We start from the raw sequence: 18,862 nt of genomic DNA, 5'->3' as shown, positions 1-18,862 counted from the left end.
TTTTGTTATATAACTGTAGAATTTGCTCCTATAATTAAAGAGACCATAAAAAAAAAGTCAATCCAACAGCTGCAAGATGAAGCAAAGAACAACCACATATATTGACTAGAGTCAATGAGAAAGCTGAAGACAGCACAAATGCCATTAAAAAACCTCTTCACAAGGGGCTGGGGATTTAGCTCAGCGGCAAAGCACCTGCCTGGCAAGCACAAGGTCGTGAGTTCGGTTCCCGGTACCGGAAAAAAAAAAAAAAAAAAAAAAAAAAAAAAAAATCTCTTCACAGAAATAATGGCAGAAAACTTCCCAAACATGGACAAAGAATTTCACATACAAATAAATAAAACATATAGAATTCCAAACAGCCATAACCACAATAAATCTACACCAAGCATATAATAATCAAGATTCCAGAGACTGAGCACAAGAACAGAATATTAAAAGCAGTTAGAGAAAAGAAACAAATCATCTATAAAGGAAAGCTCATCCGAATCACAGCAGGCTTCTCAATACAAACCTTCAAAGCAAAGATCTTGAAGGGATGTCTTTCGAGCCCTAAAAGGAAACAACCTCCAACCCATATTAATGTACCCCACCAAAGTATCTTTCAAAATCAATGGAGAAACAAGATACTTCCATGACAAAGAACAACTGAAGAAATTTATGACCTCCAAATTAGCTCTTCAAAATGTTCTAGAGAAAATAATAGAAAGAGAAAATGTAGACCACAAGCACAAGAACACCAATAGAAAGAAGCCACCAGGCAGGCCAAGCAATTAAACAGGGGGAAAAGACAGAGAACCAACAACAGGAAAATAAGATGACAAAAATAAGCCAATATATATCTATTTTAACCATCAATGTAAATGGTCTGGATTTACCAATCAAAAGAGACAGACTAGCAGAATGGATCAAGAAGCAAGACTAACCAATATGCTGCATTCAAGAAACATATTTAACTCAAAAAGAAATTCACAGACCAAAAATGAAACGATAGAAAACAATAGTCCATGCAATAGGATTCCAGAGAAAAGCAGGAGTACCTACTGTATTTGCAGACAATATGAACTTCAAGGCACTACTGATCAAAAAAGACAAAGAAGGTCACTACATGCTTGTTAAGGAAGGACTTCAAAGAAAATAGATAAAAATCATAAATACATATGCACAAATACCAGTGTACCCAACTACATAAAGCAAATATTAATAGACATGAAAAATCAAATAAGCACTAACACAATTGTAATGGGAAACCTTAATACCCCACTCTCACAATTAGATAGCTCAACCAGACCAAAAAAAAAATCAACAATGAAATATTAGAATTAAAACAAACCTGTGAACAAATGGACTTAGTAAATGTCTACACCTCACAATATCAGAATATACATTCTTCTGAGCTGCACATGGGACATTCTCCAAAGTAGATCACATATTAGCCCATAGAACATTTTTAAAGTAAATGCCATGCATATTATCTGACCATAGTGCAATAAAATTGAAAATCAATGGCAAAAGAAATCACAAAAACTGCATAAACACATAGAAATTAAACAACACCCTCCTGAACAACCACTGGGTCACACAGGAAATTAGAGAAGAAATTAAACATTTTCCACAATTAAATGATAATGCTGATACAACACACTGGAACTTATGAGACTCAATGGATGCAGTCCTACAAGGGAAATTTATAGAAGTGAATTCTCACATCAGGACAAGAGAATAAGCTCAAATAAACAACTTAATGTTGAACCTAAAACTTCTAGAAAAAGCAGAAAAAAATCAAACCCAAAGCTCATATAAAAGAGGAAATAATAAACATTAGAGGAGAAATTAATTCAATTGAGACTAAGAAAACAATATAATGAATCAAAGAAGTTGTTCTTCAAAAGATTAAATAAAATTGACAAAGTCCTAGCCAATCTTATCAAAAAGAGGAAAGAAACCAGGCATGGTGGTGCACTCCTGTAATCCCAGCACTCAGGAGGCTGAGGCAAGAGGATGGTTGTGAGTTCAAGGCCAGCCGGGGCTACAAAGTGAGCTCAAGGCCAGCCTGAACTGCAGAGTGAGACCCTGTCTCAAAAAGAAAAAAAAAAGAGAAAAGAAAAGCCTCAAATTCAAGCAATTAGGGATGAAAACAGGTAAATTACAATGTATCCTGCAGAAATCTAGAAGATCATCAATACCTACTTTGAGAATTTGCACCCAACCAAAAAAGACAACTACAGACCAATCTCCCTAATGAACATACACACAAAAATCCTCAATAAGATACTGGCAAACAGAATGCAGCAAATCATCAAGAAGATTATACAGCATGACTAAGAGGGATTCATCCCATGGGTGCAGGGATGGTTCAACATATGCAAATCAATAAATGTAATACACCATATTAACAGAACCAAAGACAAAAATCACATGATCATTTCAATAGATGCAGAAAAAGCTTTTGACAAAGTCCAACACCCTTTTATGATAAAAACCCTACAGAAAATTGGAATAGATGGTCTTTACCTCAACCTGATAAAAGCCTATCATCTATTAGGTTGACAAATCAACAGCTAACATCATACTAAATGGTCAAAAACTAAAAGCTTTTACCTTAAAATCAGGAACAAGGCAAGGATGTCTACTATCACCACTCCTACTCAGTATAGTTCTGGAAACATTAGTCAGCGCAATTAGACAAGAGAAAGAAAGAAAAAAAGAAAGATAAGAAAGGAAGAAGTTAAATTATCATTATTTGAAGATGACATGATACCTAGATAGAAGACCCCAAAAACTCTACCAAAAGACTTGTACATTTAGTAATCAAATTCAGTAGTATAGCTGGATACAAAATTATCACTAAAAAATCAATAACATTATTGTACACAAATAACAAACTCATTGAGAAATTAGGAAAACAACACCCTTCACAACAGCATCCAAAAAAGTGAAATACCCCTGTGGAATGAACTGGAAAGTATATCTTTACATCAAAGACCTACGTAAATTTTGGAAACTACAACTTTTGAAGTTGGATAATGATCCTACAAATTACTAATACCGCCAGGAAATAGGCAGAGAAGCATCTCTCTAGTAGCAAAATTATTTCATTTTTACCTCAAATATTTCATATATAAATGTACAGTAAACATATTTGAGGTGTAATCAAAATATACACTGAATACTTAAGTTTTTAAATTTATTACAGTAAAAGACATGTTACTTTTAATCGCCCCCCCAAAACACTCCCCCTTGCTTCAAACACACTTATCCTATCATTCTTGCCATTTTCTGAAGCAGTTCTGGAAGTCCACTTTTATGAGTGTTTTTAATTGTGCTGTCATGGCTCCTTCTGTGTCTTCAATTAATTGAAAATATTTACCTTTCATGATCACTTTGACTTTGGGGAAGACCCAGAAGTTGCATGGTACCATACCAGTGGATAAGGTGGATGAGGATACAGTGCTACATTTTTATGAGCCTGTCTATCCATTGGGTGGTACCTGGCATCAGTATTTGCTGTATTTTTTAATCACAATTCAGGACATCAAGGAAATCATGCCAATACAATTAAGGACACTCACAAAAGAAAACTTTGGGGACTGTTTCAGCAAGTGGCAACAACAATGGAATAGGTGTGTTGGAAGTGGTGAGGTATTTTGAGGGGAATTAATGGCAATGTGTCTTTTATTCTAATACATTTTTAAACATTCTCCATATTTTTACCTCATATACAATACACCCGCACATACACACACAATAATCACCAACAGATAAAGAAAAGCACATAATTATACACACATGTGGGGGAAAGACTAACATGAGGGGCAAAGAGAAGAAACAACATAGAATGGGGAGAGAGAGAGAGAGACCTACAAATGTTAGATGGTGGAATTACCAGTTCTAAATCAGTTAATAATTTGGAGGTAAAATGGAAATGCACTGAGCTCAAAAGACAGCAAGAAGATGGTTTAGGGTACAAGGGATAAGAATGAAGAAGAGAAGAGAAGATTTTTAAAGGAGGTAAATAAATTCATAGGACTTGGTCCCCATTTGGATGTGGGGATACAAAAGATAGGACTCCAGGAGCTTCAATTTTCTGATTCTGTGATTAGTGGAGATGGTGCTCAAAAATTCACAAGAAGCAGGTTTTTCAATGAAAAACAGTTCTTTTTTGATTTTGTTAATTTTTAAATGCTTATGAGAAATACAGGTGGAAAGAATCCAAAAGGAGATGAACATATGGTTTTGCAGCTAGGCGGATGATATAAACTTAGAAAATAACGTACAGTTGAAGTCATAAGAGTAAAGACAGTCCCCTGGTACAATGTACAGATGGGGAAAAGTCCATGGACAGAAGCTTGGGGATCACCAGCAGTCAGTCAGTCAGTCTCTGTCTCTATCTCTGTGTCCCCTCTTTCACCCCTTATCCAGTACTGGGAGTACTGGGGATTCAAACTAAGGCCTTCACACTGAGCTACCTCTCCAGCCTTTTTAATGCTTTGTAGGTTTTGTTTTATTTTGTTCTGTTTTGTTTTTGAGATAGAGTCTCACTAAGTCGCTAAACTGCCCAGGCTCTCAAACCTGTGATCCTCCCGCGTCAGTCTCCCAGAGTACTGGGATTACAGGCATGCACCCACATACCTGTTGAGAGAGTAGAAGAGAAGCAAGGGGTGCACTGCTAGAGGAACCAAGGGAAGGGAAAGGAATACTTTTACATTGTTCTAAATCTTCATTCATTTCAGTTGGAATGAGGGAAGAGATGAGGTAACTTTATAGCATTTATTACTTTTAATGTCTTTTAATTTATTCAAACACAAATGATTATATGTCAGTACTATAATTTTGCTTCATTTCCATTAGGAAAAAAAATAACAGCTCTTTGCTAGTGTTCACTTAATTTTTAATGATTAAGAATTACTGTACTTTGTAAACAGAAATACCACTACTAAAAACAAAATGCCATAAATTGATGATGTCTTTTGTTTCCAAAGACTGTGGATATACTAGAGTAATACAAAAATAACAATAAAATTAAGACAGCTCATGGCAAGTTTGGGGAATAAGGCTAGGATTATAACCTATAAATCATCACAAGTTAAACACCAGCACTTCTAGCAAGTATTCTTGGGGAAAATGGTAAATAGGTTAAGTATACAATACCTGGCCCTCAAGGCTGGTTCAAAGTTTAAATAACCAAGGTTTCATCATATTTTTCTCCCAATAACATTTCTTCATTTGTATATCTGATGACATTTCTGAATCTTCAAACATAAAAAGTATATAGTTCATATGCATCAAATTCTAATCTCAGAAAATATATGTTCATTCGTAAGTATAACTATGTAATTCTAGAAACTGTAAAGTACTGAAAGTACTGAAAATTTCTGTACTTGAAAAAAGTCTTATCAATAAAGCCTTTGTGGTTTAAGCAAATACTTGGAATTACTGGGCTGTATGAAACAATTCAAAGGTAATTTAGGTCAATCCCCATGCCTCCAAGGAAAGTATTCTCAAACCTTCTCTAAGCACAGGTCACATCTGAAACTAGCTTGCTGTTTACCGACATTCCATTTCAGGGCAATACACTCTTATTGAATCAGTGCATGTCCATGCTGATGCAACACTCCATATTGTGTTTTTGTTTTTGCTATGATGGAGCCTCAAATAACTTGGGCTAATAACCTTTCCATTTAATTAGAGGTCTTCAAAAGAAAGAATAGAGCTATGACTCAAATGTCACATTTCTACGGTCAGAGGGAACTGAAACCTGAAGGATGATCTGTGAGCTAAAACAAATTCTATTGAATTATCTGGATAACTGCCTCACAATTAGCTGAGCTGACTGGCTCCACGGAGATCAACTTCACCTTCAATCAAGTTGCAGGTTGTCCTCCAGAAAGAATGGAGAGAAGTATGTAGCTAATTCCTTAATTTTCCTTGACATTATATTAGATCAAAAACCAGACTAATTCACAATTATTACATAGAAGCTGTTTATGTAGGTGCCTGGCAAACACTCATATGTGTTTCCATATGTGTGCGTTTTTGTTATATAAATGAAATAATATACTTTTGAAACTCTGGGATTTGGAAGAAGTTTATTTTAATCATTCAAATGATTACAGTATTTACTACCCATATGCAGTTAGGAAATACTCAAAAAGAAAATGGTGAAATGATTTGTTAGTAAAATACACAATACTGCATATATTTTTATTAACTATATTTATAAAGCCCAACTGTTTCAAATTTGTTCTCACATTAAAATAGTCCCAGTTTTAAAATTAGTACCATTTAATTGTATTTACCAGATGTAATGGTTAATACATCTTGTCAACTGAAGAAATTTAGAAGTTTAACTCAGCAGCAGGGTCCTCACTTGTAAACATCCTCATCTTGTGGGAGAGGAGGGCATGGAGATGGTGTGAATGCTACACCGGCCCTGGGGTTGGGAGGAGCCTGCTTACAATATAAGGGAGGAAAAGAGGCTTGCTCTCCCCTCACCCTTTTGTTCTTGTTGCTTTTGTTGTCTTCTCCTACCTTGAACTGTTGCCCCTATGCCTTGCCATCCTGCCTTGGAGCCAGCTGATTATAGACTGAAACCTCCATATACTGTGAGCTAAATAAACCTTTCCTCCCTTAATTTGGGGTGTCCAGTATTTTGTCTCAGCAAGGAGAGAAAAGTAACTAAGATACCAGCATATTAGTTACAAGCCCAGCAGAAAATGAATGTTTTGTTTGCTTTGTGTGTTTGTTTGTTTGTTCTTGTCGAACTGGAGATTGAACCTAGAGCCTTCACAATGCGCTGTATCTCCAGCCCTTTTATTCTATTTTTATTTATTTATTTACTTTTAATTTTTTATTAGTATATGTGATACATAATGAATATATTCATGAGGTATTGCCATGTATACATATTGCATCTTGACCTTAAATTGCTCAGGCTGGCCTGTGATTTTCCTCTCAGCTTCCCACATTGCTGGGATTACAAGCATGCACCATCACGCCAAGCTAAGAATAAATTTTAGAGCAAAACACAACAGAGTTTACTCTTTTTCCTTTAGTTTCTAGCTGTATGACTACAGCCAAATTATTTAACCATTCTGTAAAAGACAATTACCAATATTCACTTCAGATAAGTCAAGATATATAAATTACTATCTTTATGGTGGTTATGATTTTATTTTGATTGGGTCAGATTATTAACCTCGACTCCTTAACTCATTTATTTTACAGTTTAAATGAAAATTTAAGGTAGTCCTGAGCCAAGATGAGTATATAAAGTACCTATCACAGTGACAGGCATATATCACGTGCTCAGTAAGTGAAAGCTAGAGGTACTTATTAGTAATGAATAAAGGACTTATGGCTGTCATTTCCTTAATTGCACTGACTCTTACCATGAGATCTAATAAGAATAAAATTCCTGTTTATCTAATACCCTTTCCTCCCCTATTTTACAGTTATTCTGGGAATCTGTAGTCTTTTTATGAAGTACTCACTGCCTCCAATCCTTTGCTATCTGTGTACTAATCCCCATCCTGAACATTAAATCACCTTAAGAATTATAAAAGGTTTGAAAGTAAGAAAGTCACAGAACTCGAAAAACAGTTTGGCTAATTCTTTCCCTATTAATTAAATAGTTTCTGGAGCTTTTTATACAAATAGTCTTAACTTGCCCTGTTGATCCCTATTTTTAGTTACTGTGAGTCACTTCCCAAATGCAAAAAAAAAACTCAAAACAACACAAAATATAAGCAACAAAAATCACAGACATGAAAGATGATGAATTAAAAATTCATTTCAAATATATTTAATTCTAGTTTCAGAAAGTTACAACTTATAAATGCACAGGTTGAAAAATAAAATATCAATTTAATAATAGTGAAAAATCAATATTCATAGAAAAATGTTATCAAAGGTCTTCATTGGCCAGGGATGTGGCTCAGCGGCACAGCAACTGCCTGGCAAGTATGAGGTCCTGAATTCAATTTTCAGTACCTTCTCCCCCAAAAAAAATTTTTAAAAAGTGTTTACTTCTTCTAAAGCCCAGTTCTTATTCCGTGTTTCTTCTAAGTCAAAACTGGAAAATGAGAATGGCAAATGTAGCTTTGACAGACATTAAATAAAGAAGAAAGAGACACATGAAAGGCACAGTGCTGCAGAAAAAGCCATGCTATAGTCTGGAAAGCAACCCCCACAGCCTGCTGGCACTACTGGGAGATGGTGCAGCCTTTAAAAAGTGGAGCCTAATGGGAGGTCTTTAGGTAGGGGTCAAAGGCAGGTTAGGATTTTCTCTTTTGCTTCACTGCTATGACATGAATGGGCTCGTCTACCTTCATTCCTGCCATGACATGCTGTGCCATCACTTTAGCCCAGAGCAGTGAGGCCCATCAGTCATGGACTGAGATCTCCAAAACTGTGAGTCAGACTAAACGTTTTCTCTTTATAAACAGATTTATTCCAGGTATTTATCAAAATAAAGGAAAGCTGACTAACACAAGCAACATGCAATGGGAAGGAGAAAGAGAGAAGGGAGCAAAAGCCATGCCAGCTAGAAACTCTTCCTCCTCACATACCAGCTTTTTCAATGATGTAATCTCATTCATTTAACAGATTGTTATAGGACACGCCCCATGAGTAATTTTTACTATTGGAGGCTTTGCCACAATGGTCTTTAGGTATACAGTTGTGAACAAAAAGATAAATTAGTTTCCCTGTATTGCAATTCTTTTATATGGTTTATATTTTTGTCCTCTTTTTTTACAACACTCATACTGTCTTTTCTCAATTGGTCAGGTGGTCAAAATTTATTGGACATATATTATTTCTGTGAATAAAGCTCAAGAATAGGCAATACTGGTAACAAATATATCAGTGACAAAAACTTCCCAATTAGACTCAAGGTCCTAATTTGAGAATAGGGAGGAAATTGAAAAAAGAAAGAATAAAGTTTAAATTGGTATTTATTAATTTATTCAGCTAACACAGATTAGGTACTTACAATGTGTGAAGAAATATACTATGTGCCACAGGAGACATAAAAATGAATTAAGACAGAATAAAGGCAATCATTTTCTAGGTCCTATCCATTGCCTTGTGCTTGTTCCTGTTCCTGATTCTACTGACTTCGGGCTTTAATCTTTCTATACTGTGGGACCTTTGCAAGTTACCTAACATCTGTAAGCTTCAACTCTTTAATCTGTGAAGTAGAGATAGTAACAGTGCATTTTCTGAAACATCACTGTGGGGTTGAAATAGATGATGCATGCACATCATTTAACATTGAGTCTTCTATAATAATACTGTAGCTAACAGTCACTGCATGTTTATCATAGGGCTATTATTATTCTACGAGGCTCACACATTCCCTTCCTTTTCATATGTCTTGCTACCATCCTAAATCAGATTCCTGCCTTTGTACCTTTGCTTTACTTCTGCTTTTAACCAGCATTTCCCCTAGTACATCTGCCTGGGAAAAAATTCCAATCTATATTTCACTATCCAGTCTAAACATCTTCATAAACTTTCCTTGCAATTCCACAAGAAATAAATTTACATTTGAGTTTCCACTGAACTTACAGCTTTTGTCACTGCTTCTCTCCCCATAACCCATGTTTATCCTGAACAAGATTTTTTTATTCAAATGCTCTTACTCCCAGTTAGATACATGTAACAAAAAATTATGAGACATATTTTTATATTTGTATTTTTTTTCTCTCAAAAGAATAATCTCTATTGAAGACTATGGATACTGTTTTATTGTTGTGATTGAAGAAAAAAATCACAAAATCTGCTCCAAAATATTCTAAAAATGTCATATCCTTGAATTGGATTACTGAAAAATGTCTACATTATGAAACACAACATAGAAACAGGAAATTAGAATTTGATACCAAGATTCATACATAGTGTCTTAAGACTGAAAAAAGACTATGTAATTGTTTGCTTACTTTTCTTTCCTGCTCCCCAGTTGGCGAGCTGTGTATGGATCTCCATAGTCAATTAACACCAGTTGTCGAGAAAAGACATTCACTTTGTTGCCTATAAATAAATCTTCCAAGCGCAGGTCATCATACTTGGTCCGTTTTAAAAAGGTGCGATGATTCTTTACATCATGCTATAACCCAAAACAACAACACAATTAAAAAATATAAGTATCAATAAAGCATCTTCACTTATTATGAGACAGACATAGTTCTTAGTTCTGGCTTATCAAAGATACATTATGTTCTGTTTCTTTTGTGCTACAAATACAATTTATATTATAAATTCTGTATTTCCTAATCTAATCCAGTGATATACACACATATATAAAAGCTGGTTATTACAAATATAACACTCAAAACATTGTGAATAGAAATATTTGTTTATAGTTAAATTATTTCAGCAAATTAAAGCCTATGAAATTGCACAGGAAGATAGTCATATGTCCAAATTTCTGCTTTCTTGTATGTGCATTACATTAACAAACAGACTCACTTGTTAACAGTGCTGCCTATGAAAGGACACAAAGAAAAGGACCCTCTTCCTCCAAATCTCTTCAATCTCATGTTTTGTACAGATATTTTTCAATAATGCTTACATTTATGACCATAATAACTTTTACCTATAATTACTTATTGATTACTGCCTTATCTAAAATGTGAATAATCCCGCTTCAGTTTTCAAAATATTACAAATTTAGGCATTAAAAATATAAAAGTTATAATTTTACATTGGCATTATAATGGATACCCCCCACAAAATTTTCAGAAAATACATATGAATGTATTTTTAAAGCAACTATATAAAAGGTAATTCTATTCATACCCTGTCCTACCTTCAACCTCTTTACCAACTTTCAAGCAACAGAAGGTTCATTTACCATTTCAACAGATCCATCTTCTGGGTAAAATAAAAGCTCATAACGTCGAAGGAGTGAAGCATTTGGATCATACCACTCTGCAATGAAAACGAATCTCTCACTATGATTCTGTAAAGAAAAATAGAGTAATTTTAACACTAATGTATAAAATGTAAGCACTTTTGTATACGTCATACAAATGAGAATTTCCAAATATTTCCAAGAAAAATAAGATAGCAATCTCAGAAATATTTCCTGCTAATTTCTCATTTAATACCCTTAGACATTTCAAAGATAAGTTATGAACAGTTTAATGTTTCACATCCATCTGATCATCTGAAGTAAATTAATCTTTTTTCAGAATATAAGCCCCTGATCTTACTGGTATAACAATTTAAAATCCATCTGAAGGCAAATTTATGTACAGACTATCAATAAATTAATATGAGAAAAAGTTTCCAAAAGGCTGCAAAGCAGGAGTTTTAACTTTCCTAAACTTAAGGATATTAGCATTAAAATATTATAAACAACCTTTCTTGCCTTAGTGATTTCATCATAGCATCTTTTAATAGAAATAGTAGAAGAATGTTTCTAGGACTTCTGAAAAACAGAAGCCAAGATGGGTGTGAACATATAATAATCTCATTAAGGAAAATTCTTACCAGAGAAAATGGGGAGCGAGTCAGGGAAGACTGGGAAAGCCCACAGGCAAGGGTAACTGAGTGGAAGAGAGGCAAGGCAGAGCGCATGGAACCATCCTGGACTGCTGTGTAGTCTAAGGAAGATTCAAGAAGCCCATCAGGAAGGGCTCCTGCCCCTTAGCTACCAGAGGAGCAGCTCAAGTCCCAGCTAGGGGTCAGCTCTACTACCTCTGCCCACCTCTGTCACTGTCTGGGAGCAGCCTTGGGAAAGAGGTCCCAATCTCAAAAGCAGTGAAGCCCACGCTGCCCCTCAGCATCACAGGCCTGTAATCCTAGCTGCTGAGGACAAGAGGGCAGCGGGAGGTGCGGAGGCAGGAGGATTGCAAGTTCCGGGCCAGCCTGGGCAAGTAGTGGGACCCTGTATGAAGGGGAGGAAGAGAGGAAAGAAGGGTCATCACTGTTTTGTGTTTGTCTTTTGAGGTAACTATCACTAGATTGTATGAGTCAGTAGGATACACTGTTTACTTACATTTGATTGTTTGTATTTAGTTTTCTCTAAGGTGCTTTTGAGTTACCCTTCAAAAATCTTAAGTTATCTCTCACAATAATTAGAACCAAATATTGAATGAAGTAGGGAGGGAGGGAGGCAGGGAGGGAAATGGAGACAAGCTAATATTGTGTCTGGGTTTTTAATATACATCTCAGTTAAGCCTCACAACAAACCTGTAATGAAGGTATTCTCTACAGCGGGAAAACAGAGATTCTGAGAGATTATCTACATACTTCACAGATCAAACAGGTGCTCAGGGTCAGAGACTGGGTTCAATCAAAGGTTTGCATGATGCAAAAAGTAATTGTCCACATCCAGACATCAAGAGCTCTGACTCACCCAGCAGAGCAATGGAGATGGAGACATTCTGCCCGAGCAGAAAAGTAGACAGTGATAATAAGAAATCAAACAACATCACAGACAAAGGAAAGTCAGTTTGGCCTCAATCCTAGGAACAGCTCCAACCAAAACCCCCTTTAATGGTTTCTGCCAGTTTAACTCACAATGAAGTATAACAGTGAGATCAAGAAAGAAGAGTTATCCAGATTCAATATGAGATGATATGGACATAGGAAATGCAAAGCAGTGCGTGGAATAAACAGACATTGAGAGAAGGAAAATAATGCAGTGGCAACTGTAGCATGATGTGATGGTGTGAATTCATGACCACAGTAGATGCTTGGAAATGTCTTTATTTCATTTTCAGAAAACTGACAAGTACTTATGCTAAAGAATTCTGTACTACAACACCAATAGTCGTTCAAGAACACATCTTGAACAGTGCTTTGTATTCTTCAGACCAAGACCACCACTGAGAACACTATCCTAAGGAATGTCAATTTTTTAAAAAGGTATTTTTTAAAACTTAATAAAATTATATGCTAATTAATATACACGTGAAATAGTACTATATTTTTAGTTTCCAAAATTGTGGAGGGTGAACTTTTTAATGGGTACTACTCACACATTTTACTTTTAAGAGTTATTGTTAAAAGAGAAATACTGATAACCATTTATGCACAAAATATAGTACCTTAAGCACAGAGGATAGGAATAGAAAATGTTTGAAAACCTGAATAACAGAAGGAGCTTAGAAGTAACTGAAAAGATTCGTTAATATTAGTTATTTTTTAAAATAAAAGAAGGTAGTTACAATTTAGTAGCAGTTATTATTACAATGATGATGTCATTTTTTCCATATCTTGAAAAATCCATGACAATTTTGGCTCAGAACTTTTGACTATATAAGTCACATCGTGATCCAATCCACATACACTACAAATATATTACCGAACATTTTCTCTCAGCATTTGTATTACTTATTGTGCACTAACGTATTATTTGTTCTATTCTTTAAAAAAACACACTGATGAAGAACCCACTACACTTCATGATCTACAAGGCCAAAAGCCTTTCAAAAACACTGCACTGCCATCTTTCCCTTCCTCCAAAGCACATTCACCTGCTCCCCACCATGGCCACCACCAAAAAATGATTTTCTCTATGTGAACCAAGTAAGACGCCTGTCACTAAAATACATGTGCTGAATTAAAAACAGACTATAATAGTAAATAACTGTATATTCAACAAGCTGGAAGAAATCATTTCTAAGGTATATTTTAATCCATCTTGGTTGCTGACCCATCCTTACATCCTATAGTCTGAATGTTTGTATTGTCCTAAAATTCATGTTGAAAACCTAATCGTAATGTGACATTTTCAGGAAGTCTAGCTTTTGAATGGGATTAGTACCATAGAAGAACCCCATACAGCTCCCTTGCCCCTTCCACCATGAGAAGAAGGTGTCCTCTGTGAAGAAGGAACTAGTCTCTCATCAGACACCAAGTCTACCAGTACCTTCTCTTGGAACTCCCACCCTCCAGAACTGTAAGAAGCAAACATCCTTTGTTAATGAACTACTCTGTTATAGTAGCCCCCAAGACTAAGCCATTGCCTCAGAAGAAAAGAAACTGTGACTCCTTTTCAATAAGCACATCAACTGAGCCTCCCACTTAAATATTCAAGGAAACTCTATGGTACTATGGTCTAGAACTTTGTGGAACGGAGTTTTGTTTAAAAATTTTAAAGAAAAGTGAAGCAGACAAAAAAGTTCTATTTCTGAAATCACTCAAACATGGTCCCATTAAAGAACTAATATACTTCACCAAAATTAAGCAATTATATCCTAACCACCAAGAATAATCAATTATACAGGACTATTTAGTAACTAAACACCAAGTTTCAAATGTATATTATTTGAATACTTATCCAAACATATTGTTTAAAACTATGAGTCATAACTCAATGCCACATAGTTTTTATCTCTTTCATGAAGCAATGAAGTCTATGGGAATTGTTAATAAAAAAATCAAATTTCCTACAGGTTTATTTTTCATTATACTTTCCCATTTGCCCAAGAATTGAGAAAAAAATTTTTCAGTGTCCCTCATTTTGTATGGCATGTCATAATTCAGCCATCTTCTACAAGTCAATTGAGTTTAATAAAATATTTTCATTATTATATAAAAACTTAATGGACTCTAAGAAAATAGGATATCTTGGTTGAACTTTTAAAAAGTAGTATTCTTCATGACTGGACAGCAGTAGACAACTCTACTGTACTTCAACTTATTACTGAATACAAAGAAATGCTCAGGGTCTAAGCAACTATAAAGCCATTTAGACTGTTCATCTTACTCAAGTCCTTCTACTTTCACTTTTTCTCTATAATTACAAATCTTAAAATATTTAATTTTGATACAAAATAAAATGTCTTCAAAGGATTTATTTTTCTAATTAAGTAAAAGTTATGGGAAAGAAAAAAGGAAAAGAAGGAAGAAGAGGAACAGAATGAGGAAGAGGAGGAGGAAGATGACCTCACACACAAATTGGTCAAAATGAAGCCCATCCACTTAGGAAATTGTGGCCCTTCTAACTGACTAAACTTTTTGCCTTTACAGTCAGTACCATGCTGAGGTCAAATGCCCGGGCTTTAGCCTCACTCCGGTCGATTGTATACCAAGGTTATTTACCCTTTCTAAGATTTGCTCTATAAGGTTGCCATTAGGATTAAATGAATTAATCTATTTGACAGTCTCCACATGTGGGAAGTCTGCTTAATAAACGGTGGGTGTTATTAGAGAACAAGATGGGGAAGAAAAGTATTAGAATAGTTATACGAGAGTACTAGTAGTACTATTGGGAATAAATTTTAATTTCCACATATGAAAATCTGTATCTTTATACCCATTTTTCTCTGCAAGATTACCACTGATGGGGAAAACAGCCCTTTTAATACATATTGCTACTTGAGAGGGGGGAATAAATCAAGAATTAGTCCTTACCCATCATCATATCTTAGGAAGAGCTGGCTGGCTTTTTCTGGATGATGAATAAAAATGAATGTAGGTAAAGATTCTAAAATGATACCACATAACTGATATATTTAATTTTCTTAGAACAAACCAAAAAGCGTCATGCCTCAGTCCTGAAAGCTGGTGAAATACTCTTAAATATACTCCAGATCTGCACCAATGAAAGGTTCCATATAGTATGTTCTTTATAGTATTTGTAAACACTCTCTCAGTTCCCTGAAAATCTTCACATACAGCATCTTCTTGTCAAATTTTACCTGTTCAATAAAATTCTCCACAAGTCTCCCAGATGAAAGACATTTTTCAGTACTCTAAAATCCTCCTGCACTTGATTTGAGCCTTTGGAAGCATATTTATAGTTGTTCATGTATACAGATCTTACCTTTTTCTAAAATGAAAGTTCCTGAAAACAAAAATGAAAGTCATCCATCTTTGTATCCCCAAAGTGCCTTATATACATTCACACACAATCAATATCTGTTCAACGCATCAATCTTAGAGTCATCTAATAACTCCTATTGAAAATTATTAACACAACACCTAGCACAGTATCTTTAAGTACTTTTACATACCTATTTTATCTATTCCTGAAAGTCTTTTTATAATTTCAGTTTAAGTATTTATATATCTCCTTGCTTTGCTTCCACTTCTTAAGATTCTAATGTGGGTGTTTATTCATCACTCATCACTAACATGTTTAAGAATTATTTTAACATGCATCAACCAAATCACATACAAAGGGTGATCAAAATATACAGTGAATATAAAAAAATTTAAAATGCCTATAGTAAAAGACACATTGCCATTAATCTCCCTCCAGATACGCCCCTTTACTTCAAATGGTTAGTCCATCATTCTCACTATGTAGCCCAGGCTGGCCTCCAACTCATGGCAATCCTCCTGCCTCAGCCTTCCGAGTGCTGGGATTATAGGCATGAGCCACCACGCCCTGCCTTTATCCCATCATTCTTGACACTTTCTGAAGCATTGTGGAAGTCCTCTTTCCTAAGTGTTTTTACAAGGAATGATAAAAAATATGGCGAACACTGCTTCCAAGTGCAGGCCAACAGAAAGGCAGACTCATAAAAACATTACAGTGTTTCCTCATCCACTTATTCACCAAATTTGGCAGTGTGACTTTGGCTCATCCCCAAAGTCAAAAAGACTATGAAAGGTACATGTTTAGAATTTATCCAGGCCATGAAGGCAGCCAGGACAGTGCACCTAAAGACATGCATGAAAAAGGACTTCCAGAACTGCCTCAGAAAGTGGTAGGAATGATGGGATTAAGTATGCTTGAAGTGAGGGAGCGTATTCTCAAGAGGATCCATGGTAATATGCTTTTTACTGTAATTTTAAAAATTTAAACATTCACTATATTCTATCACACCTCTTTTTTCTATCACACTCTTTTCTTTTTTATATTCAAATGAGTATAACCAATGTATAAACAAAACAGTACTTTCTATTCAGTCCACTTAAGTTCCTATTCAGTTCCTATTCAGTCCACCCCTTTAGGATAAAAGCAGGGCACCATTCCCTTGACCTTTAAGGGCAGCACTGGTAGAGGGAAAGAGCATGCATGCCAGAGAGTATTGCATCTTACTCCTCCTTTCTAATTATTAAAAATTCAACATCAGATTTCCTGTTTTTAATGACATGATCAAAAGCCTATAAAATATGCTGACCATGAGGGTCCTCTTCACTGGGGATGACCTTCATTTGAGTCTAGTTAGAGATAATTGACAAAAAAGCACCCTTTCAGGTTTGATTCTGGGTTTTGGGAGGGAAAAGGAAGATATGCAGAAGTCAAAATAATGATCTCAATCCTGAGGAGCTATGCACATATTCCAAATGAACCAATAAAAAGCCAATATTCACAATTCAACAGCAAAAACACATTACAAAAATAAGTCAGAGGTAGGCTGTGTGACCCAAGGCCAGGCACATGTGAAAAAGAACATCTCCATGCTCCTCGTGACAACAGCCATAAGATCCCAGCACGGGGACTAAACATGGGTGTTCCTGGAACCCTGAAAGAATAGAGCTTTAAAAGAACAGAGAGAGCTCAATAAAACATATGTTTAAATTCTAAAACCAAAAAAAAAAATTCTAAAACCAAAATGAAAATAGTGCATCACTGTGTCACTGAACATTCTAAGTTCAATATGATCATAATACTTAAATGATATTCATCTTAATAGGTATGCGAGCCCTTGAGGGCAGGGAGCATATATATATATATACATATACACACACACACACACACACACATATATATATATATATATATATATGGAATGGCATATTCTTTTCCAGGGTCCAGAAAAGAATCTGGAATACTAGGTGTTCAGTAACTGCTCTCCAACTGCAGTAGTTAGGGTTTGCAAGGGAATAGACTTAATGTAAGACACACAATTTATAGGATTATATTATAATATTCACCCAGTCAAATGCAGAAGAGTGCAAGAGATCTATCCATGCATCAGAGACCTAAAGAATCCAGCTGAGGGCCTGGATCCCATGTCAATGTCCTCCACGAGTCCAGCTGAAGACCTAGAGCCCATGGCAATGTCTTCTGTGAGTCCAGCTGGAGGCCCAGAGCCCATGACAACGTCTCATGCAAGTCTATATCAAGGATCTGCACTGGAAAGCCCAAGGGTCAGTAGTGGAAGCTAGAAAGTCTGTGCCAGTGGGATGAAGGATCTGTGGTAGCAGGCTGAGGGATCTGCACTGGAGCCAGGAAGCAACTCTCAAGGTAAGGACCAGAGCTGCCCCAAAAAGAACCAGAGCCATCCTCAGTGACAGAGAGGACCCGAGCTCCTCCAACAATGAGAACAGCTGAGTTCATATCAGGAAAACCAGCACAACAAGCTTCTCCAGGAGAAGCAACAGTGCACCATCTTCCCCTCCAGTTCTCCTTTTATGCTATTGGCAACAATCTTCATGTGGGCCTTCCACATACAGCACACCTGATTCAGTTCAGCTGGGTGTTACAAGCTGCCCATTAGATAATCCAGTACACTAATATAATGAATAGATAGATGGGTGATAGACAGCAGGATGCGACAAGAAAGAGTCCAAAAGAGGGAGTCCAAGTAGGAGACCAAGCAACTGTTTTAATTCAGGCCTAAAAGGGAAAACAGTAAGAATGATGGGTAAAAAAGACTTTTAAGTAAGTAGTAATAAGCCAATGATAGACAGAGAAAAGCTATGTGGGGGAGGTATATTCAAGGTTTCAAGACAAAGTGACTAAAAAAAAATGGAAGATCTTTTTAAGCATAAAAATGATGTTACAGCTAAGCTTATGGACTTTGTAGACACAACTTCTTATAACTGAGCCTGTGTTAAGGCACAATGATTACAGTAACATTGAGGGCTCTGAGACTAGAATTTAAGTAATTGAACAAAACTGATGATTTATGAATAAAAAATGTATTAAAATGAAAAGACAGTACTT

General features: G+C 35.7%; 1 protein-coding gene across 3 annotated transcripts in view; it reads right to left on the bottom strand.

Annotated features, from left to right (window-relative positions):
- The window catches only part of Nme7 (NME/NM23 family member 7), a 193,454-nt gene that overhangs the window by 159,772 nt on the left and 14,820 nt on the right, over positions 1-18,862 (bottom strand). For all 3 annotated transcript variants that reach the window (XM_005398204.2, XM_013521410.1, XM_013521411.1), the window contains exons 2-3: positions 10,859-10,966; positions 9,945-10,111 (exon numbers count right to left, since the gene is read on the bottom strand). In XM_005398204.2, the coding sequence (XP_005398261.1) occupies positions 9,945-10,111; positions 10,859-10,966 (275 nt within the window). The remainder of the gene's footprint in view (positions 1-9,944; positions 10,112-10,858; positions 10,967-18,862) is intronic.

The sequence above is a fragment of the Chinchilla lanigera genome, unplaced genomic scaffold (assembly GCF_000276665.1).
Source record: "Chinchilla lanigera isolate Chin_1 unplaced genomic scaffold, ChiLan1.0 scaffold00061, whole genome shotgun sequence".
In the NCBI taxonomy this organism is placed as follows: domain Eukaryota; kingdom Metazoa; phylum Chordata; class Mammalia; order Rodentia; family Chinchillidae; genus Chinchilla; species Chinchilla lanigera.
This window is presented reverse-complemented; position numbering and strand designations above follow the sequence as displayed.